The 25,012-nt window shown below is 34.4% G+C and overlaps 1 protein-coding gene across 13 annotated transcripts in view; it reads left to right on the top strand.

Moving 5' to 3' along the window:
* The window catches only part of LOC149781703 (basement membrane-specific heparan sulfate proteoglycan core protein-like), a 438,170-nt gene that overhangs the window by 89,559 nt on the left and 323,599 nt on the right, over positions 1 to 25,012 (top strand). For all 13 annotated transcript variants that reach the window (XM_089935800.1, XM_089935795.1, XM_089935799.1 and 10 more), the window contains exons 3-4: positions 3,950 to 4,118; positions 24,057 to 24,208. In XM_089935800.1, coding sequence (XP_089791926.1) covers positions 3,950 to 4,118; positions 24,057 to 24,208 — 321 coding nt within the window. The remainder of the gene's footprint in view (positions 1 to 3,949; positions 4,119 to 24,056; positions 24,209 to 25,012) is intronic.

Genomic DNA, 25,012 nt, shown 5'->3' with positions numbered 1-25,012 from the left:
GAATGCAAAATTGGATAGGATCATTAAATAGGTGCTTATGTATGTCTTGACAGTTACTAATAATAGAATTTTTAGTAAGCATGTTTATGAGATTCTGCCTTTTTCCCATTGAATGGATCACGGATATGGTATCTCAGAAGAATTAAGTTAAGTCTTATTTGATGTGTTAGGTGACATGAATAGGTATTTGAAACATTAGAATGAATAGTATGATCTGTCATGTGGGGTTATGTTGTGGAATATATTTGTAATAGAAGGTGTATATAAAGAGAGAACTGAGCAATCAGATTGCATTCTGTTTTGGACTCATTCTTTTTTCTGTGTTCCTTTTGTAACATCAAGTCTGCAGACATGCTTTATGTTGTACTTAAATATTATTTGAGAGGAAAAACATTTGTTTGGGCTGTTAAGTGGAAATAGAAAATGCTCATATTTTGGACTATAGTATTGTTCTGGAACTACTGTGAATTATTTAAAGGAGTTCTGGACAATGCCATTTTGACAACATCATGATTTTTGGAAGAAGAGTACTATTCTGGTTCTGAAGTTTATATGGAACTTTTCATTCTTTTGGACTTTAATATAACTCTTTCAGAATTAATTTGGATTACTTCATATTATTCTAAGTTTCTCTCACATTTTCATTTGTAACTTTGATAATTAAATTATTCGTTAAGTTTTACAAAACTTGTTGGTTTTGCTTCTTTCTGTTACTAAGTTTATGACAATAGAGTCATAATAATTGATATATGCTGGTATTTGTAATTTTTTTAAAACTATGTCATGATGTTTAATGAAAATCTTGTAAACTATGAATATACTTGTAATTTAAATGTGATTTTTTAAGTTTCTATATTTATTTATTGAAATATTCCAGCATTGTCCTTATTCATTAGCAAATGTTTGATTTGTCTTTTCAGTGTATGGCCATTCTTGTTAAACTATGCATGGAAGTATGTCTGCTAATTTTTAAGACAAATTATACCATGATATAATAGTCGCTTTTTGCACAGCCCCCGCCCTTAGGGGCAGCTTACTATGTTTTTTATCACTGAAATTTCTCTAAAAGGCGGCACCAAAAGCACAGTTTTTCAAGAGGCCAACAGCTGTCAGGGGAAACCAGTCTTTTGTTTCTAGCCAAGACAGGGCATTTTATTAGAGGAAACCATGGGTTATGTACCTTGAAGTGAATACAGTACAATGGCAATTACTACACAGTATTATGAGATGGAAAAACTTTGCATGTACGTAGATGCTCAGCAGCAAGAGATGGCGGCATCGAGCTTTTGGCAGACTGCACAGGAGCTGAAGTTAGGGGCACTGTATGGGTGGCTTGGGGGTAGGTGGGGTGAGTTGTGGTTGCAACAGGTTGTTGAAGTGATGGTAATATTATTGGCACTTTAATTAAAGTCGCAGACATTTGGGAGTAATAATGGCTAGGTTTAAGAAAGATGATTAGTTGAAGGAATGGTTAGCCGAAACATTGGAAGAATACACGAGCACCCAACATGATGTGTGATTTTTAATTGCCATTTATTTAATGTGAGCAAAGTGAAATGTGCACAGGTTGCTTTATTATCAGTACTTTTGTGCTACTAACTGTGTTTACCAATGCAGTGATATTGTTATGGGAGTGGAAATTTGGGCAGGGAGTACAAGGCATTTGTGTTTTGGGTACAGCAACTGAAATGGACATGGATAATGGTAGAATTAGTGATACATGAGTTGTTGTTGAAGCTGATGCCATACTAAATGATAGCATTTTTACAGGAGGTGGCTGTCACCCTGCTTGAAACACTGAAAAACTGGCCACCATGTCCTGGGAATTTTTGTTTTCATTGGGTAGTAAGTTAAGTTGGGTAATATGCATTTTAGGGTTGGGGTTGTGCTGGAGATGGACCTTTTACCAGGAGAGTAAGAAAACTGCTGTTCAGAATTTTCTGTTGTTTCCAGAGTTCCTGATGACACCATACTACTTATTTTAAATTTTTGATCTCCTTGTAAGCCTCTACTCTCCTGTGGGCTATCAATTTGTTTTGTGTTCCTTTGCCATGGAGGATCCAGTAATGGACCATGTAGTACTTGATTCTAGGTTGGGGACTGGCTTCTCACTTTCAGTGAACTTGCCACTGGGGGAGGGGGATCGGGGGGTAGTTGCAGTGTACATTGCAAAGCCCCTCTGGATACTTAGAATCTGCTTTGGAGACTGTAGTCCTTTGGTGATCCCGTCATGATTGCTTTGTTATTCCAATAATAATAATAAAAATAATAATAATAATAATAATGTTTAAATGCAAGCAACAAAGACCCTGATCTGCCATCACATAATATGCTTGCAGGTCTAGGTCTGTGTTGTTTGTGCTACTGAATAATTTGAACAAAACTGCATAGACCCAGATTTTCTGGCATATTTTTATGTCAGATCTTGTTCTGTGCATTTGGCAGTTGGGTGCAACTTACATGCAGGTATGTATGGTATAGAGGATGAAATGTTTTTGGAACTTGTCTACATTGTTGCCCTCTTTTAGTTACACAATTTCATGAATGCTCATAGGCTTATTGAACACCATTCTTTTGTCCATTTAATCTGGCCAAAGTAAAATAAAACTTATCCAGTTTTTATTTTCATTTGGTAATAAGCTAAAATTGGATTAATTATAATTTTGTATACATTATAGTTAAGCAATAACAATTATACATAATGGTCAAACAGTCAGAAGATTCAGATCTTATAGTAAATCATGAGATGTGATATTACAAAAAAGTGCAAAGAAAAACATATCAGTCATAGTATGTCCTCCATTGCCTTGAAAAATAAAATAGACACAAGGATTTTACATTCTTCATGACAAATTTAAGTAGATATCTGAGATGACTCTCAGACTGTCTAGATGGTACAGTATGTCACGAGTCAAGCATGTGTTGGTTTTAGAAATACCTTGTTGGACTCTATACTGTAATCGTGCAAGTCATGAATAATGATATTGGTTATAGTGCAGATGATGTATACCCTATGGCAATGAAAGTTTGTATTTACTCTCAGCACCTTGCTTGCCTGCGATCATAGGTTACTGAGTTGAAAAAATTGGCAAGTTGTTACTGGGTTTGAACTGTCATCATATTTTTATGCACAGGGCTTGATCTATGATTGATTTCTCCTTCTGGACCCATTTTCCCAGACTGTTGTATGGTAGGATATGGTGCCTCCATCTTCATATGATAGAAGAATGCTTGGATTTCAGACTTTGAAAAGTCAGCTGATGTGCAGTTTATGTATATTAACAAGTGAACCAACTGTATAATGTAGCCTTGACAGCTTCTAAGATAGTGGCTACTTCAGGCTGTATGTTTGTATATAACAAGTTGATATGGAATGACACTAGCAGAAGTTACAATACTAACCAGTATCAGAAAAGGTAATCCCAGGAGAAACAGTAACATATGATAATACTCTTATCATACACATGTTTTGTTATAAATGGCCTCAATTATGATACAGTGCATTATGCTTAGTCTATCTATCCATTGTCCTGTCTATCTAGAATGTTAATAAGTTTGCCTTGCATGGTTAGAAGAGTCTGGAATTCTTGCACCCAAAAAAGGTCACAGGTCATGTGCAGCATGTCCCATATGCAGGAAATATTTTGTGTGCATGTTGATTTCACTCAAAAGCTGCATCCTTTGACTGTTAATGGTATATGTATTATGTGACTTGGAGTGAAACATTGAAGTTAAAAGGTTTATGTTTAATGTTTAAGCATCTTCATTTTCAGCATCGTCAAAAAGTCATAGGTTGAGATGAATAAAATTGGAAAGTTTCTGGTTTGAGGTTGCTTTGATCAGCATAATAAAAAATACATGTAAACCCTACATAAGCTGTACTTATTTTGTAACTATAAACATTTCCAATTTAATATTAATTTTAATTTTATTTTCTTTTAAATTTCAGATCTCTTCCGAGCCACAGTTAATTTCTCAGAACTTCAGTACACATCTGAGATAGCACTTGCTGGTAGAGATTTCCTGAAAATACTCATCATAAGGGAGATTCAAGCTGCTATAGATAAATTAGTATTGGCACTACCAGGACAAATTCAAGTTAGAATTGTAGAATTAAGGTATGTAAAGACCATTAAGTACACCAACCAGCAAATGTTGTGATGAATAATTGTACCACACAGTTTATAAGCTCAGAAGGAGAATGTTCAAGATCATGTATAACAATGTTGGAGATTGAACAGAAGTGTTGGAAATTTCTTCAGAACCAAAAGTCAACAATTTTTCTAAGTTGGTGCAATAAATGTAAATTGTACAAATGATATTATAACAGAAGAACCATAAATTAAAGACCTAATGAAAAATGCGACAAGCAATGGGTGCAAAAAGGCCCCCTCCCCCCACAACTGTCTGAAAACATAGGATCCATTTAGAAATCGCGTAAACAAAAATATTAAGGTTTTCTAAAAAACTTAGGGCAAAGACGATTGATTAAATATTTGATATCTTATTTTATAAGATTCACTTAATAAATAAACTGCTGAAAAGTAACAAATTCTGGAGACTCTACTAAGTGCAGGAAATATAACATGTACAGTTCTTTTGATCTGTAGATTACTTTGTGTCATGGTTTCACTTGGCTATTGGTAATAAATTGTACATAATAGAGTTATTAAAAAGGTGGATTGTGGGCTTAGCTTTGAAATTGTAAACCCTTTAAGTTTGCATAGCAATACTTACAGCAAACAGCTTGCTGTACATTATATTATTGAAATCATAAAATGCACACCTATGATAGTGGCATTTACAATTTTTATTGCATGTATTTATTAGCAGACCACTGCTTTGTGTTAAATTGAAATTGTGTATTACAAACTGATTATGGTGATTTTAGTTACCTCTTGCCTTCAGTGTTGGAGATTAGTGGAGACAGACATGTGTACAGTAAATTCATTTCACAATAGCTACGTCCAAAAAATCTGCAACATCCATTGGCCAAACAAGATCTCTAGTGTGAACCTATATGAAAAGATGGGATTTAAGAACATTTCCCTGGAGATCAAGATGCACAGGATCAAATGGTTTTAGGACTTTCCTATGGTGAGGTACAACCAATTGCTCAAGACCAATATAGATGGCAGAAGTTAGTTGCAGCTTTATGTCCCAGACAGGATGAAGAGGATCAACTAAGTTGCCTCCATCACAGCTAGCTCATCCTGCATTGGAGGAAAAAACCCACCAAAGTTTAAATAATTGAATAAAGTCCAAAAACTACATCATTTTGGAATTTGTAAAGATCGTGATTCCTACAACCTTGAAAAAATCCTTGAATGTAAATTTTTGCCTTGAAAATTTTGAACAAGATTGATTTTCTGATTGAAGTGTTTTTGAATATGCTGGAAAACTCCTTGAAATTTGCCCTCAAAATTCTTCAGTTTATCTGTGGGAATACAAAACATTTAAAATAAATTAAATGGTGCGCATTTTAAGTTCTGAATTTATTCGGTTTATTAAAGAGTGAATAAATAAAATAGGACAAGATTGGTTGTTTTACATGACACATGGCAGGTCATTACCAGATGCAGTAGCATCCTTTGCTGTAGTGGTACACTAATTAGCTATGTGTTTGCTTATGTTTCCATTTTAGGGCAGTCCATTTAGTACATATGCATGAAGTGGGTGTTAAACCAAATGGGTATGGGGGGGTCTAGTGATAATGTACTTACACATAGGAAAAGGGGTGTGTGTGTGTGTGTGTGTGTGTGTGTGTGTGTGTATGTGTGAAACCTCGATAATAATTTGTCTAATATGTAACCAGTTCGACTCAGGTTCAGTCGGCATTTGAATTTTAGCGGACATTTGACAGACTTTTTAAAGTTATGCAGCTTATTTCTTTGATGCAGCCAGACATTCAGCATCAGTGGACTAACTGTTTTATTAAACACATTAATATTATTATTAAACACATTAATATTATTAATCCTTGATCATTTCTGCATGGATTAAATATAGGCCATTCTATATAATTCAGGGGTGGGTGGGTGGTGCGTCAAGTGTACATACACAGGGGTGTTGGAAAAAAGTATGCATGTGTACAGGGAGGAGTCAAGTTTTGCCAGATTTTTGCATATGTACTAAATGGGCAGGCCACTTCATGCTGTGAAAAGCAAAGCAGCACATGGAGGAAATTTAGTTTACCTATGAAGAAAAAAATGCTCCTTGAAAGCTTCTGAAAAGTCCATGTAAAACTCCATGAAAATCTTTTGAAAAACAACTCTTGGGGGCTCAGCAACTCATGGAGAGGGAAGGCTGTATTAACCATAAGCAACTCTTGGGGGTGGAGGTTGCTAGGTGAACCATAAATAACTCTCTGGGGTTTTGTGTACTATAAACAGCTTTCAGGGACTGTATGAATCATAAACAAAGTTAAGAGACTGTGTGAACCATAACCAACTGTCTGGAACTGTAAGAACCCAGTAGGATACAAATGAGCCTAGGTTTGTTTAGAGTATAATTAAATCTCATAAAAGAGAGTTGAGGTATATTTAGAGGATACTTGGATCTCATACCAGTGGGGCTAGGTATATTTAGAGGATACTTGGATCTCATACAAAAGAGTCTAGGCATATTTAGAGTATACAGTACTTGTATCATACCATTAGGCCTATGTATATTTAGAAGATACTTGGATCTCATACCATTGGGCCTATGTATATTTAGAGTATACTTAAATCTCATACAAAAGAGTCTAGGTATATTTAGAGGATACTTGGATCTCATGCCAGTGGGCCTAGGTATATTTAGAGGATATTTGGATCTCATACCAATGGGCCTATGTATATTTAGAGGATATTTACATCTGATACAGTAGGCCCTAGGAATATTTAGAGGATACTTACATCTGATACAAAAGGGCCAAGGTACATGTATGTTTAGAGGATACTTACATCTGATACAGTAGGCCCTAGGAATATTCATTGGATACTTACATCTGATACAGAATGGCTTAGGTATGTTTAGAGGTTACTTACTTACCATAGGGCCTAGGTGTATTAAGGGATAGGTATACATAATACAAAAGGGCCAAGGTATGTATAGAATATACTTACATCTGATATAAATAGCCTAGGTATGTTTATAGGATACTTATTCTGGTACAGAAGGTCCTAGGTATATTTAGAGGATCTTTATATCTGATAAAAAAGGGTCTAGGCATGTTTAGAGGATACTTACAATAAAAATGGGCACATGTATTTAGAGGATACTTACAATAAAAATGGGCACAGGTATTTAGAGGATACTTACATATAATACAAAAGGGCCTAGATATAATTAGAACATACATCTGATACAGATCATCATAAGTATGTTTAATGCAGGGGTTTCAAACTCAAACCACCCTGAGGGCCGCATGAGGTATATTTCGATGGCCCAAGGGCAGCACTACCTTTGTTATCTCTCATGACACCTTGTGACACCAATCATTTTGCCAGCCACAGGATACAGCTTGGCATGCTGCATGCGGCCCATGGGCCATGTGTTTGAGACCCCTGGTTTAGAGGATGCTTAATGATGCAAGAAGGCCTAGGTATGTATAGAAGATGTTGCATAAGTGTTCATTAGATATTAAATTCATGAAGCTATTTTAGCAGTTTGTGGCATAAATTGTTTTATTCAAAGATTTAATCTTTTTTTAAATATATTTGGAAAAGAAGTTTGAAGATTCTGTTTATCACTAGACTTTAAAGCCTTTGCACTGCTCAGTTATATTACATTATGATATCCTAGGAACTTTATGAAAAAGGATTTTGAACCAAATGATCTTACTATATGATGTGTTTTGTGTTGTTTCACAGTACTACTATAAGTGGTAAGTGTTAATGTCACAATATGACATATTTTGCAGTTTTCAGTGACATTACTGTATGACGTGTTAAGTATTATGTGACAGTAGGATGAAGATTTTGCACTGCTTCATTATGTTACTTCATGATATGCTAGATGTTATGTTATGACATAAAATTTTGCAATACTTTCTGCTTTTAAGTAGCATGTGCAAGGTGCTATGTCTCATTATGACAAAGATTTTTTGCACTACTCAGCAGTTTTAGTATATTATGCGCTAGTTATTCACATTATGACTAAGATTTTGCACTGCTCAGTGATGCTACTATATGATGTGTTAAGTGTTATGCCACATTATGACAGATTTTTGTATGACAGATTTTTGCAGTACTCGGTGATGTTACTTTATGATGTGCTAGGGGTTCTATCTCATTTCAACAGATTTTGCACTACATAGCAATTTTACTGTATGATGTTCTGGTTGTTATGCTACAGTATGACAAATATTTTGCACCACTCACCGATATTATGGTACTTTATGATGTGTTAGGTATAGCCAAATGTCACAGTATGTCACAAGATTTTGCACTGTTCACTGATGTTAATAGGTGTTATGTCTCATTATGACAATGATTTTGCTGTACACAGCAATGTTATATTATGATATGCTTGCTATTATATGACAAATATTTTGTACTACTTGGCAATTTTTTAATGATATTCTTGGTGTTATATGATGTTTTTACTACTTAGTGGCTTTACTTTATGATGTGCTAGGTGGTATATTACATTATAATAAGGGGGCCCCAAGTGGCCGAGTGGTCTAAAGCGCTCACCATTCCGGATCACTGCCATCTCACCTCTGTCTGCGTGTGTTCGAGTCCAAGGCTCAGCTAGCGTGGGTACATGGGAAAGCCTGCCAGTAGCTTCTCATGGGTCGGTGGTTCTTCCCTGGGTTTTCCAGGGTTCTTCCTCCACCAGTTATACTGACCGACATGTATAGCCTATGCTGTGCTGACAAATGGCGTTAAACCCTAGAACAACAACAACAACATTATAATAAAGCTTCTGCACTACTTTGCAATGTTACTACAAGATGTGCTCGGTGTTATGTCACAGTATGACTTTATAACTTTTGATGCTAATCGTTGTGAGTTGTTATGTGTTAAATAAAACTTTGAATTCAATTCTTATATCAAAATATGCTATATAGTATTTTTATTAGAAAATGTACGGTAACATGAATAATTCTCAGAAGACATTATAATTCCAGTCAGCATTTTTCCACAGTCAATCAAGAATATAATTGTGAGGGAGTTGTTGACTGGGAAGGGTGCCAAATCTGTTAATTTGTCCTCAGTAAAAAGGGAGGCATATGTTTCCAAGGTTGCAGTTTAAATTGTGGATGGAAAAGTACTTACCAAGAGCAAACATACAAGCAAACTGAAATGTTGTTTTGAGGGTAATTATTTAAGGTATAAAATGTATTTGTGGATTGTGTCCAGCAGTTTGGATACTCGTTTTTGCTCATTGCCTGTTGGCATTAACTGCATATGATATTAAAGTGGTCTGTAACTGTAAACATGTAAATATACAGCTGCACCTAATGGATTTAAATTCTGTATTATTATCTCACAATTTTAAAAAAACAGGCAGGTTTTGCCATCCAGCTTGTTGTCCATCCTTCCATTATAGTGTATCTCATACACTGTTGAAGATAGATTTTAAACTTTGGGATATGATATTGGGATGGTCTGTTGGTGTTTGTGATGGTTTTAAATTTTGATTTGGACCCTGGGGTTGGGTTACTAGATGTGGAAGGTTTTTAAAAATCTCAAACAGTTTCATGTCATCAAGTCCAGGAGTATAACATATTTAATAGGTATTTTTATTCTACCCTTGGGTTTTGCTTCAGAAGCAGGGAAATACTGACCCTGGGCATCATTTAGAAAATGATGGGATTGATATTCACATGATAACTATATAGAGGCTTGAAAGACACAAAATGAAATGGGACCCGCATCTGATACAGACCTTGGGTCATGCTTTTGAAATAGGAAACTTGTCCCTGGTGTATGACTTTGAAGCTGTTAAGATTCCCATCCAGTAAACATTAATATGAGGGGATTAATAATAATAATAATAAACTATCTTTAACGAGGATAACACATTTGGTCATGGCTGACCCATCTGCCATGTGGTCCTCAGTTTTTGTAATAAAAAATAAAAATAGAAGTTCATGCACATAACCACATATCGTCGCACACTCATTCGTACATATTTGACATGAATGACTGTGTGACTATACTGGGAAACATACAAATATATATCAATTATGGATATGATTTTAAAGTTTTCTATTCAGAGCTTTTAATATGTCATTCCAGCTGGTCTAGAAGGAATTTCTTTAATGATATTTTAAAAGAAGCAAGGGAAGTTGAATTTCGTATCCTCATTGGTAAGGAATTCCATACAGTAGGTGCTGATACAGAAAATGAGCTTTTGTAATGATTGGTTTTCGACCAAGGAATCTGGAGATTGTTGTTTGTCGTCAATTGGAGATTATGCTCAGTATTCGATGATCTTAGTTCAATTATGTTAAAGATATAATCTGGAGAAAGACCATTTAAAGACTTGTATATCATGATTCCTTTAAAATAAAGAATACGTTTTTGTATCGGTAGCCATTTCAGACGTGAAAACAACACATTTGAGGGAGACATAACAGGAAGTTTCAGTATTATTCGGGCTGCCCTTTTCTGGAGTCTATCAATTCTGGACAGATTACAATATGCTACAGCCGTAATCTGTCAGTGGTAGTATATAACCCGAAAAATAAATTTGAAGTGATTGTGGAGGTAGAAATTTTGAAAGCAATTTTAATAGGGTTATTCTTTTGACTACCATTGCACATAAGTGATCGATATGTGCATTCCAGCTGAGGTGTTGATCAATGTAGATACCAAGAAGTTTTTGATTTTTGACAATAGATACATCTAAGCCATTTTGAGTTAGAAGTAAATCCATGTTAGTAGATAGACGCTGCCTTGTTCCAATTGTCATACATTTCGTTTTAGAGATGTTAATATGCATTTTGTTTTGATGACACCAAACTGATATATTGTTGAGGTCGGTTTGAAGTTTATTTTTAATGGAGTCTAGAGATTTATCAGATAAATGCAATGTCGAATCGTCAGCGAAAAGATCTGTGTTAGCATGCGCTGGATACAAGGCTAAGTCATTGATAAATAGTAGAAAAAGAAGAGGCCCTAATATAGATCCTTGAGGAACACCACTTAAGATATGACTTGGTTTGGATATATGTTTACCCGTGCAAACAACCTGGTGTCTGTTTGTGAGATACGACGTGAACCAGGCAACTGAGTTTGGAGAAAACTTGTAGGCTGAAAGTTTTTTAATGAGCACCGAATGGTCAACCAAATCGAATGCTTTTTTAAAATCAATGAAGATTGCACCAGTAAGTTCACCTGATTCTACTGCTAGTAGCCACCAAGTTTTGTCATTGCAGTCTGACATGAATGATTCTTTCGAAAACCTGATTGTGATCTATGGAGGAGTTGGTACTTGTCAAGATATCTGAAAATATGCTTGCTGACATGTTTTTCCATAATTTTTGAAAGTACAGATAGAACAGATATGGGTCGATAGTTGGATGGGTCATTCTTTTCATTTCCCTAATTTTTGAAAGTACAGATAGAACAGATATGGGACGATAGTTGGATGGGTCATTCTTTTCATTTCCCTTATAAATTGCAAATACTTTTGCTAACTTCAATGACTCCGGGAATTTATTGGAAGTGATACTACAGTTAATTATTTCTTTCAACGACTCTGAGATTGATAAAGCCGACATTTTCAGAGCTTTGGGGTGAATTCCATCTAGACCAGCTGATTTGTTTGTGTCAAGTTTATTTATAATATCAAAAGTGTCATTTATTGTTATTAAGGGAATGTTGAAACTAACATGATCGGGTACCCTTTCATTCACGAATTTAGTAAGTTTGTCTAAATTAGGCTCTGTATTCTTAGACCTGTCAAGCGTTAGGGAGATATTAGTAAAAAAAATGGTTCAGCTGGTTTGCAATATCGAGCTCTTCAGTATATTTAGTGCAATCAACTATAATTTCACATGGAGCTAGAGGCGCAGGTTTCGTTGAAGTTAGATTTCGTAAGTGATTCCAGATGGATCTGTTATTGGAATTTGATGTGATGGCTTCTTTGAAAAATAGACCCTGGGTCATGCCTCTTGGGTAGGGGGCCCAGGGTCATGCTTTTGAAATAGGAAACTTGTTTCTGGGCTATGACTTGGATGCTGTTGAGATGTCTCATCCCATAACCATGTATACATTTAATTGACATGGGGAGATTCATTTACATGTGCTTCAAAAATAGATCTAGGGTCATGCCTTCTAGGTGGGGGACTTGTCCCTGGATCATAATTTGGAAACCAGTTGATATTCCCACTTGTAACCACATTTGAAGGAGAAGAGGAGATGAAATCAGACCTAAAGACAGATTCTTGAGGAGGGATTAGCCTGTGGGTCAAATCTTGGAAACTGTCAAGATCCTTAACTAATATATACACTTACTTGGCATAAAGAGGTATGCAGATAAGCCATGATGCAACATTGGCATTTTGGTCAAGCCATGTCCCTTAGTGGCACTTGAAAATGCAGTGATATGCCATTGAAATCCTTTTGACTTAATTCTTGTTGCTACTTAAGTTAAGTTTTGTTGATTTTAATTCTTTGCTGTTGAATACAAACTTAATGCAGTGTTATATAATCAAAAACCCTATTTTGTGTTTTTTAACTGTAGTATTATAGTACAGCTTTGTTGGAAGGTTCCACACAATAGTTTTACCTTACAGAGAGAAATTTTTATTGCTTCCATGAGCAACAATTGAAAAAGGAGCTTACGATTTTTGTACCATTAAATATTTTGAATATTTTGAATTAAAACAATATGCCAAAGACATTCATATCGTTGATATACCTAATGAATATTATCTTGCATCATTATCTTTACCAAGAAATTTTTTGCTATTTATTTGATTCATTTGCCTGGCTTTATTTGTAGATGTGCTGTATCTCTTTAAAATATTACAGTTGATAATTAAAAATCACTGGAACTGAAATTGGAAGCTGGTAATGCCCAGTTGGTTAATCCACCATTTCCATCTCTCCATCACCATATGTCAGTCAAGTGCTATTTACTGTGCCCAGTCTTGTCCCAAAACTGAGGAACATAATATCTGCACTTCCCTTAATTCATCAGGCCATCACATCACATTGACATTTTGGTACTAGAATTATCAAGTCTCTTGAAATTAAAGGATGAAACTTAGTATACTCACAAATCATCAGTTGGTGTTATGCATGTGGGTGGGGGCTTTCTTCAGGGTTACTTGAAGCATACTTGTGGCATACTTTTAAATCTTAATTTGAAGGTGTGTCACATCAAAATTGGGAATGGGTGACTATTTTATGGTCAGAGTCATGGATCAATCTTTTCAATTTTCCATCATGATTTCCATTCCACTCTGTGTTAGAATTGTTTGAGATTAACAGATGAAACTTGATACACGGATACGTCATCATTAGAAGGAATGTTGCCAACCATACCGTGAATCATATCTTCAAGGTCAAGTCCATGACCTCAATATTTTAACGTTACATATACAATTTCCATGCAGGTCTATAACTTGAGAACTGTTAGAGATTAGGAATGAGACTAGATAGTTTTATATATTGTAATTAGAAGGTATTTTGCATTCTACATTGGCAGACCTATCTCAGGGTCAAGGTCACAGGTCAGCAGTCTTATGTTTTCCATAACTTTCCTCTCTGCTCTATACTTTTAGAGCCCTTTCAGCTTTAGGGGTACAACTTAGTATACTTATACTTGGTAGTTAGACTGTCTTTTGTACTGCAATGGGAGGCATATCATCCAAGGTCATGGTCATAGGTCATTATTATAAGTTTTCAAGCACACTTTCTTGTCCTGTATAGAAATTATGAGCCACATGAGAAAACTTGCACAGCATCATTAACAGGTGTATTGCATATATCATTTAGGGTCTTATCTTTAAGGTCAAGGTCATGGGTCCATGTGGGGGCCCTGAGTGGTCTAAAGCGCTCTCCGTTACGGATCACTGCCATCTCTCCTCTGTCTGCATAGGTTCGAGTCTCGGATTCGGCCAATGTGGGTATGTGAGAAAGCTTGCCAGTAGCTTCTCGAGGGTCGATGGTTCTTTCTGGGGATTTCCCGGGTTCTTCCTTCACCATTAATACTGGCTGCCCTGTATAGTCTATCGTGTGCTGAAAAATGGCGTTAAACCCTACAACAACAACAACAACAACAACAACAACAATGGGTCCATGTTTTAAGTTTTTCTTCATACTTTCCTTTCTGTAATCTAATATTAGAGTGATTTTAACATTAAGGGATACAACATTCTGTTTTTGTGTCATTTGCCACATTGGAAGTTTTATCTTGAAGATCAAGGACACATCAGTATTTTTTATTTTGAAAGCATACCTTCTGCTGTTTTACTTAGCTGTTTAAGTTAATTACATTTGGTGTACTTCTTATTTTGCAGCTAAATGTGTTGCAGATGATTTATGCTGTATAATTTTCTCAACCAAGGTGCAACACTGCTTTATATTAAATCGGCATAGTTCATTATATGGTAACAATAACAGTGAAATCTGCCTTAATTTCAATCACCTGTATAGAGAAAAAAACTGCTTATAAAGTATATTATTTATGTACCTTTTTCCTGAAATGTATTTAAATTTGTGATCATAATGTAAGAACTCCTGTCCACAAAGGACATAATTTTGTGTGGTTTTGAGTGTTCTTTTAAGGCAACTTTATATGAAATTGAATGGAACCATAATGTGGATTAGAAAAAATGTTTGTTTCATCAGAATTTCAAGTCAATCTTTCATTGTAAAACTTGCTTTTGATTTTTAGTTTTAGCAGTTTCACCATTGCAATTTGGCAGAGTGTACAGTAGGGTTAACAGGGACATTACATGTTTCTTATTTGCGGTATGTTCAATAAACATGCAAAACATTTATTTCAGTATTGGAAATCAAATGGACAAGGTGTGAGTTTCTAAAGCACAGGTTTCTTTCTGTGCAACAGCTGCAAATGTGGAAGTAACTTATTACATCTTTCCCATACACGTATACAACTGTCTGGAATAGGATCCATTTTTCCCCCATGTGTACATGTATAAATGAAAAGGGGTTATTAATATGTAAAAATTCCAATTGAAAGAATACAAACAAAAGTTATAATCTTTTAATAATTTATTTATAAAAAAAAATACTGTCAGCTGAAATTTTTGTGTGATAGCAGTTTTAATGGGGTATCATTTTTTAAAAATAATTTCATGGTTGCTACAAATCACACATTTAAATAACCAGTGAACAATAACAGTAGGATCCCATCTCAATCAAGATGAATTTAAAAATGTCATTTTTCTCAAAACTGAAAATTTTTTGCAATGAAAATAAATTAGTTCACAATAATTTTTCTAAGGATAACTTGTAAAAATGACAAAATCTCGTACATGTATTTTGAAGCTATGATTAACTCAATTTTTAAAGCTGAGTCATTATTCTGAAATTTTCAGACGTAATTACTTTTGGAAATTTACTATCAAATAATCACTGCATTTAATGGAGAACATTTGCTGTATTTACTAGCAAACAATTACCATATTTACTAACAATTACCATATTTATCTGAAAAGTTATATTTACATGCAGTTAGCCTTTTTACAAGAAACAGTTACTGTTGACCTACAGTTATCATATTTACCCGCAGTTATCCTGTTTATTAGCAAACAATTTGTTTATTTACCAGCAAACATTGACCATGTTTACCAGCAAAAAGTTACCATATTTGCTAACAAACAATAACAACCACAACTATTTACCAGCAAACAATTACCATATTTACCAGCAAAACAGTAACCAAATTTACTAGCACTTCACTTTTCTCTTCCAGTTGTTGGATTGTTAATATATAGCTGTACCTTACTCATTTGCACTGCAATTCATGTGAAAACCAGTCTTAATTATGGCAAAATCTTACAGCAAAAGTAAAATGACTTCTCAATATATACCACAGACTTGACGAAATACGATGATAAATTTTGATTTTGCAACAATTTGAACTTTTTTTGTGTTGTATAATGAGGATTGTGAGTATGACAGCAGACTTTCAGCCTGACTGTAATTAAATAACACTGGCCCTAGTCAGTGATATTAATGATCAGTAAACTATTGATAGTTATAATACGTTATTTTCTGACAGATTGATAAGGTTACAACATTTACACTGTAAATGGATTAATTTAGTTTATTACCTGTATTGGTAAAAATGTAAATGAACAAGCACGTGGCTATCATTGATGCTGGAACTACCTATTCCTATTAAATTATATATTCCACATCTTTGCTAAGGAGGATTATTTAGTTTTATGTTAATTTCTTAAAGTTCCAGTATGTAGTGGACAAAAAATGCTTATTGCATACATTACACAACATTGTTCAACAGGTTGATTTACTGGTAATACTGATAAAATGTCTTTCAACTTAAGAATTTACAGTTAAACAATATGTTTGTTACCAGAACCTTGGATTTATAGCATTTTATTTTAAAGAAATATAATTTCAGGTTTATAAGCCACTGTGTAGTTTCTATGTCAGTGCATATCCTACAAAAGCACCCAATTTACATGCGCAGGCAGTAGCTCTAGTTCCATTGTTGAATTTTAACTTCACTCATCATTGACCAGGAGATTATTGACCAGGAGAGCTTATGGGATGGTTTGATTTCTGTCATCTGTTAATCCTCCATTAGCACCAATGCTACTGCATCTAAACATCATGCAGGAGTACCATGAAACTGTGTGTGCATGCATGCACGCATGTGTGCACACACACACACACACATATGCTGCTTGCACATTGATAATGGCTGTTTCAGTGGCTATATTGAAAATCTTGTAGTCAGTCCTGAATGAAAATGGTGCCAATCTGTTGTCCAATATGGCCACAACAGCAGTCATCTTGAAAATTTTGTTTTTGCTACTCTTGAATTGGAAAGTCATTTTGGCACTGGAGTTTCACCAGAAAATTTTGTATGAAATTTAATTAGTCCTAAATAAAAACATGGCTGTCATGCTTGCTGTTTTGAAAATCTCCACTTAACTATCCCTGAAATATACAGAATGAAGACTTGTCTTACAAGCTGAATACTGTGTAACAGACAAAACACGTTTTACAAACTGAACAGCATCATATGAACAAAAACGTCTTACAAACTGAATACTATCAGATATATTGAACAAAGACATCTTACAAACAATACTGTCAGACATATTGAACAAAGACATGTCTTACTTGCAGAATACTGTCAGACATATTGAACAAAGACATGTCTTACTTGCAGAATACTGTCAGACATATTGAACAAAGACATGTCTTACTTGCAGAATACTGTCAGATATATTGAACAAAGACATGTCTTACTTACAGAATACTGTCAGATATATTGAACAAAGACATGTCTTACTTACAGAATACTGTCAAACATATTGAACAAAGACATGTCTTACTTGCAGAATACTGTCAGATATATTGAACAAAGACATATTTTGCAAGCTGAATGATGTCAGATATATTGAACAAAGATATGTCTTACAAACTGAATACTGCCATAAGATGTAAAGCAGGGGTCTCAAACTCAAACCACCTTGAGGGCTGCATGAGGGCATTTTTGATGGCTGCACTGCCTTTGTTATCTCTCATGACGCCTTGTGAAGCCAGTCATTTTGTGGGCCACAGGATATGGCTTGGCAGGCCACATGTGGCCCACATGCTGTGTACTTGAGACCCCAGATATAAATGATGTACAGCAAATGAAATAATCACAAGTGATGCACAGCATGATCAATAAGCTTGTTGTTAAATGGGGGGAAAGGCGAGTTTCTAATCATCTTGATTAAATGGCATTGTTTCATTTATTGGTAACTGTACACATTTGATAATTATGGTGAACACAACAGGTGTATGTGTGGGCAGGGTTCTTGACCCATGAATCTCAAGTAGAATAAACAGCAAAGATACAGATTTACTTTTCATTATATGGTGGGAAATCAAGGCCTGTGGTCTTTTGCAGACTATTCCATTATGTGGTGGTAAATCAGGGTTTGTGCCTTTTTGTAGATTATTCCATTATGTGGTGGTAAATCAGTGTTCGTGCCCTTTTGTAGATTATTCCATTATGTGATGGTATTACAGTGTGTGCTCTTCTGCAGATTGTTCCAACTAAAATCATTGTCATCATAAACATATTATCTTTGATGGATCAAATTTGAATTAACCTCCATTGAATTTTCTTGTTTATTATTAAACTATTTTCTTGAAGTGAATGGGGTGGTTAATTTGGGTCAGATCATATAAGCCAGGCTGTATTTAGTGCAGACAGCAATATTTGATAATTTCCTTAGATTGTAGTCATTTATTCCTTTTGATATTAAATTTCATGTGAAGAATACAGATATCTTGAGATTATTTGGAAATCTCAATAGACAGAAGGTGGCCACAGATGTTACTTCATTTAAAAATCAAAGGATTGTTTCTGATAAAACTATCACTGTCTGTCATTGTCGAGTCATCTAGTCTATCTTGGCTATCACTGTCTGTCCTCGTTTTTCTCAAGTGCCACTCAAGAAAACAGATATGGACACATATTTGTCTAGACAACTCCTATGTAGTCACAATGTATGTCAGCTAGCAGAAATAATTACTGTTAGGAAAGCACTTGAAATAGTTCACTCTAACTTGTGTATGCTCATAAGAAGAAGTGGAAAGTTAGGTAATCAGTATTATTTGAGAAATTTCACTATAGGCCTGTTCAATAAGGGTTGTTACCGCCCCTGACAATAGGCTCCCTTGAAGAGCTCTTTGGTACATTGAAATCAGAACAGTGTGCATGAATTTACAACCCCTATTTCTGGCGATCAATACTCCTGTTTTGGATGCATCAATTTAAAACTAGTCACGATACTGAGTAAAAAATACAAACTTTTTTAACTTTGCAGTTTTACACGTTTCTGTTGGAATAGATTGATCTAGAGTGATGAGGAACATATAAATTGATATTAAATTTGTCATAATCGGTGGTTGTACATGATTAGTATGACTTATTTGCCTATACAGAAAACATTTGTATAGGAATGGGGTCAGTTGCATATACAGACAAATAAAGACGTACTTAATAAGATAGATGCACATATTATATACTGTTGGATAGATTTAATTCTATGCTTCAGATCTATAGTATTAGCATCAAAATATGTGGCACCATCACAAAAAGGCAAGGGTAGAGGCACATAGCATGGATAAGTAGATTGGTAAAGTTGTTAATCCTAGGCGATACTGAATAAAAAATGCCTACTTTTTTATTTTGCATTTTTACACATTTCTATTGGTACAAATTGATTTAGAGTGATGAGAACCATATAAATTGATATAAAATTTGTCAAAATCAGTGATTTTATGCGATTGGTATGACTTATTTGCCTCTATGGAAAACGTTTGAATAGGTAGGCATTAGGCACACAGACAGACAAATGAAGACGTACTTAATAAGATACATACACATATTATATACTATTGTATGGTTTTAATTTTATGCTTCACATCCATAGTATTAGCATTGAGATACATGGCACTATTCCAGAATGGCATGGACAGACACATGTATCAAGGAAATGAAGATTGGTAGTGTTCGTATGGGAAGGCGTTAGGCACACGGACAGACAAATGAAGATATACTTAATAAGATACCTACACATATTATAGACTGTTGTATAGCTTGAATTCTTTGCTTCACATCTGTAGTATTAGCATCAAAATATGTGGTACCATCACAAAACAGCATGGGTAGATGTACATAGACTTGATATGAAAATCTGTAAATTCACAAGCGATACTGAATAAAAAATACAAACTTTTTTATTTTGTATTTGTACAAATTTCTGTTGGCACAGATGGCTTTAGAGTGATGAGAAACTTATCAATTGATATCAAATTTGTCCAAATCGGTGGTTGTTTGTGATTGGTATGACTTTTCTGCCTAGACAAATAATGTTTGTTTATGAATGCATTTGGCACATGGACAGACAAATGATGATGTACTTAATAAGATACATACACATATTATATACTGTTGTATAGCTTGGACTCTATGCTTCACATCTATTGTATTAGTATCAAAATATGTGGTACCATTGCAAAACAGCATGGGTAGAGGCACGTTGCAAGGATATGAAAATTGGTAAATTTGCATGCGATACTGATTTTTAAAAAAATCTTTTGCATTTTAACACATTTTTATTGGCATAGATCGATTTAGACTGATGAGAACCTTATAAATTGATATCAGTTGAACACGTGATTAATAAGATACACACACACATTATATACTGTTGGATGGCTTTAATTCTGTACGTTGTTGGCCTCCATTGCATCATATAGATTTGCTTGCCGGAAGAGTGTTGCTTCATGGGTAAATTAGGGGAATTAATAAGTCAAGGGATGTAACAACCCTTATCAAACAGGCCTATTACAAACACACATTTTGTGTTCAAAACACACACACACACTCACTCACACACACACACACACACACCATATTTATTTGATGATAAGTAAATGTTTGATGACACGTCCACCTTACATTTTTCAAAAATTTATTCAGCTTCTTCATTGCCCCTTCATTTGCCAACTTGTTTTGAAAATTTTGGCCACCAATGGTAATTTTGATATAATTTAAGAACAGAATTATTTATGTACAATGTATTACATATTCAGTGTGTTGGGTCTGCAATATGTTCTGTGTGTGTGTGGGTGATTTGCAATTTTTAACGTAGCTTTAAAAAAATTAAGTCATATGCCTATGATATCTGCAGTGTGACAGTTTATAGTGATGTCTAGCACTGAGGCATGATGCTGCAGACATGTAGCATGATGTCCCACCCAGTCGCATTATCTTGACACCAGACCGACCAGTCCTAACACTAACCTCATAATGTTGGGCGCCAAGTGAGACAGCTGTTAATACCAATTTTGTAAGTCTTTGGTATGACTCGGCCGGGGATCGAACCCACGACCTCCCATATCCGAGGCAGATGCTTTAACCACTAGACCACCGGAGTGGTAATATGTTCTGTTGCAGGATAACTGTAACTGTTGTGAAATCATCTGGAACAAATTTATATACAAACATACAACTTAATAAAACCATGAAAAGGACATGCAGTCTACTATCCCAGAATTTAAAATGTTCTTCATATTAAAAATCTGATGCTGGACATTAAACATTTTTTTGTTTAGCTATAACTTGTTGGATCTTAGATAATGTGTGTAATGGTGGAAAATTTTGTAGATAACTTTGCAGTACTTTCTGTTTTGGTCAGCGTGACATATGAACTTCAAGTTTGACTTATGGGCTAGACTTGCAATAAATTGTTGACTGCAAGGGATGAGATTAGCTTTGTTTGGAGCATGAATTGAATTTTAAGTATGGTCCGTTCAATAACAGTTTGACATATATGTTATTGTAACATAATATAGCTTACAGCGATAGAGTTGTGACAAAACAGAATAAAACTTTTGGGAAATCTTGGGCCATTTAAAACAGGTGTCATAAAAATTATATTTTCCAGAATAGTTATTAATAATGGTGGTCTAAGGGGATTATTCTGACTTCGATGGGAGTGATAACATTTTTTTTGAGGTTAGAGAAATTAATCTTGATTGGCTAAGCTAATGAGGGCGTTTGTTTCCCAGATGAAATTCATGGTTTTAAAGTAGTCTCCCTTGCAATATTAGTCATTTTGAGTTTTTCTGCTGAAAGGTGAAGCTGGCTCCAAGATCAGTAAAAGTACTTTTCTCATTAAACAAATTGTCTAAGGTACTGGGGGTCTGCAAATTTGAGAGACCTGAAACCGGAAAAGAGATGGATGGAATTATCTGATAAATGCAAGTGAGGTCTTGTGAAGGCATGGAGGTATTGTCTCAATTGCATAGAATATGTTCCTTGTTTGAAGTTATTATTTGATGAATAAATCTGTGCATGTTTGGTAGAAACTTGTGTATTCTGATTTCTGACCTGTATAATTTGTCTTGCTGGTTGGAAAAATAATGTAATACGAAAACAAATGCTTTTGTTGCTCATCTCCACCAAGGAATTCAAACAGTATTGAAGAACTTAAAAGAAAATAATACAGTTTTACAACTGTGGCCAGAGAAGAATCAAGCTTGTTAAACATCATCTTCAAGGTATTCCTAGTTTGTAATCATAATATGCACACACAGACTATAATAATCATATGTTCTCTGATTTCTGATAATTGTAAATAGCTTATGTTCTCACCCACTCCCATCTGAAACTGACAGAAAAGTGGAGAGAAATATGTATACATGCAGGTTACATAGGTTGCTTCCTTTAGGCAGAAGTAACTGTCAATCAAAAGGTTATTATATATATATATATATATATATTAGAATTCGCTCATTAACCCATATACTCTGCTACTCACTTGTGTGTTAAATATATTACACCTCTATGTTCTTAAAGAATGAAAAGAGCAAAAACCAGTAAGTTTCGTAAAATTCAACAAATAATTTATTTCCCTAGAATACACAGTGATAAATAAAAAAAGAACATATTGCATTATTTCAAATTAAATTCCAAATATTCCTAGAATTTCTACCACAAGTTCTAATGATTAAAGTTCAGAATAAACTTTAGTGGTATTCCAAAATAAATCGAATGCTGGAAGTGTTGATATCTCTGTGATGGCCATGTCATAGTGATGTGCCAACAGCCTTTTGTTAAATCACAATAATACAATCCAAGAATGTATCCTTATTTGAATTTTACTATAAATCCAAGTCTTGATTTCCAAGAATGTTATTTTTGAGCACTTTGTATTTCAGAGAAGAATAACATGAATTAAATAATTTTAATAAATCAATTCCAGCCCAAAATTAAATAATAGACACAACAATAGTACAACTGATTCTGCTCAGATCTTGCAGAACAAAGGAATAAATTTCTAGATAAACAAGATTATATAGTCATATACTTGGTCTCGGGTCAAAATTATCATTTTCTAAAAAAAAGTTTTGTCTAATGGAAAGTTACATTAGTTATACTAGAAGGTCTGTTAGTAAAATTACAATATAAAATGTGGTAAATAACAGGTAGACCTAGCATTTCATGGAGAATTTGCACTGTTCTAGATTCAGACTGAGATAAACATGTTATTTACAAAACCTAAATAAATGATTCAGGTCATGTAAAAAACAAACTTTATTTTAGACAAGATCAAGTCCAAAATATAATTATCCATAGCATATAATGAATTAAAAAAACCCAGTGCAAATTAAATATACATAACAAACAGGTTTCATCATGGGGAATGTGCTGTGCTTATTGTATGAAGGATAAAAAAAGTTTAAACTTCTGATTCGTTGGAATGAGATTTTTTACTTTATGCATAACACAATGAGGTCAACAGGTCAGGGTCATAAGAAGTAGAATTATGTTACTTTTACATTTAGAATAGCTTTGATTAGCTGGAAAAATTGAGCTTTCTTCTGATGGATATTGTTTACATTGTGATATGATTACCTGACAAACATTGTCCTGGAAATCACTCCTGTCCATTATACATGCTATCACATGTTCCCTAAAATGCAGGTCCCTATTGTGGATTTCTCAGTTCACAATTCAGGTTTACATTTTTTGAAAAATTGATTTTACTAAAGAGCTACAAAATCATCTTAACATATGATGCTAGTTGATCAAATTTCCAACTTTTTGAAAGGGAACGAAGCTTTAATTAAGAAACTGTTCCTTATAGAAGGGTAATTTATACATTTTTATGTTTGTGTACTTTGGGCATCCAGAGAAAATACAACATTTTTTATTCTCTGTAAACTTGTGATAGTGAGGATCTTGATTTATGTAATGGACTCACTGCATGATTTTGTTTGAGATATACAATACACTTGCTTTCATACAGGTTTATTGCTAATGATTGCTGTACAGTATTTAATTTTTTTCCTCAGTATTGATATATCTTTATATCTTTGCAGGCAAGGATCATTAATAGTGACATTTGACATACAAACAGATGGTACAGTTACAGAGGCACAGGTTCGACAACTATTGGAGGAAGCTCTTGCTAATGGTCAGATAGGACAATTCCGTGTTAGTCCTGCAGGATTTACCTTCAGGCCAATTAGAGGTATGTTTTTTTCATTCAGGCAAATAGTTAATAACAGGGATGTTTCATACATTGTTAGTTTTTTACTTTTGCACCAAAATATTTGATAACTCAAGTGCCCTTTTCAAACCTGGTCATGTTTTCAGTATAAAAATAAATTTGCCATATATTATATAGAAGAAAAGATAAAATTAACAGCTGCAAAACTACAATTGTTTTCATTGCAGATGAGAGCAAGATATCAATCACATGAAAGTTTTTCTAGTATGTTGCTCAAGGCACTACTTTTTGTCCAGCCCAAATATATGGGAAGCAAGATATACCAGCAACTTTTTTATCATCAGAATATATTTCCTAAGTCTTGCATAATACTTGGAATCAATCGTTATGAACCTTAGACAATTAATTCTGCATCATACTTGCTTGACCTTGGGGTAAAGATTGCAGTTTTAAAAATAATGTGCATTAAGTTTTGTTTAAAAAAAATTCTTGGCTTATATTTCCAAAACCACATGATGGATTTTGTTTATACATGGGATGAATCTTTATGAAGCTTAGATAATGCAGTGTGCCATATTCACTTTTGACCATGTGGTCATGGTCACAGTATGATGTTTGTGTTGTTTTTTGTTCAGTTGCTGATATTTCCAGATTTTGTTCATACATGGATATGAATCATTTTGAAGCTAAGACCATTCTGCAGGGTGCTTGCTCACCCCTTTGACATTGGTGTCAAGGTCATAATGATAGTAATATGTATTAATGTTTTAGTTAAAGTTTTTCATTTGTTTTTATTTCCTAAACTCCTTGATGTTCATGCTTTGG

This window comes from Sinohyriopsis cumingii, chromosome 15 (genome assembly GCF_028554795.1).
Source record: "Sinohyriopsis cumingii isolate HCF-2022 chromosome 15, ASM2855479v2, whole genome shotgun sequence".
NCBI classification, from domain to species: domain Eukaryota; kingdom Metazoa; phylum Mollusca; class Bivalvia; order Unionida; family Unionidae; genus Sinohyriopsis; species Sinohyriopsis cumingii.
Note: the sequence above shows the minus strand (reverse complement) of the source record. Positions and strands in the feature narration are given on the sequence as shown.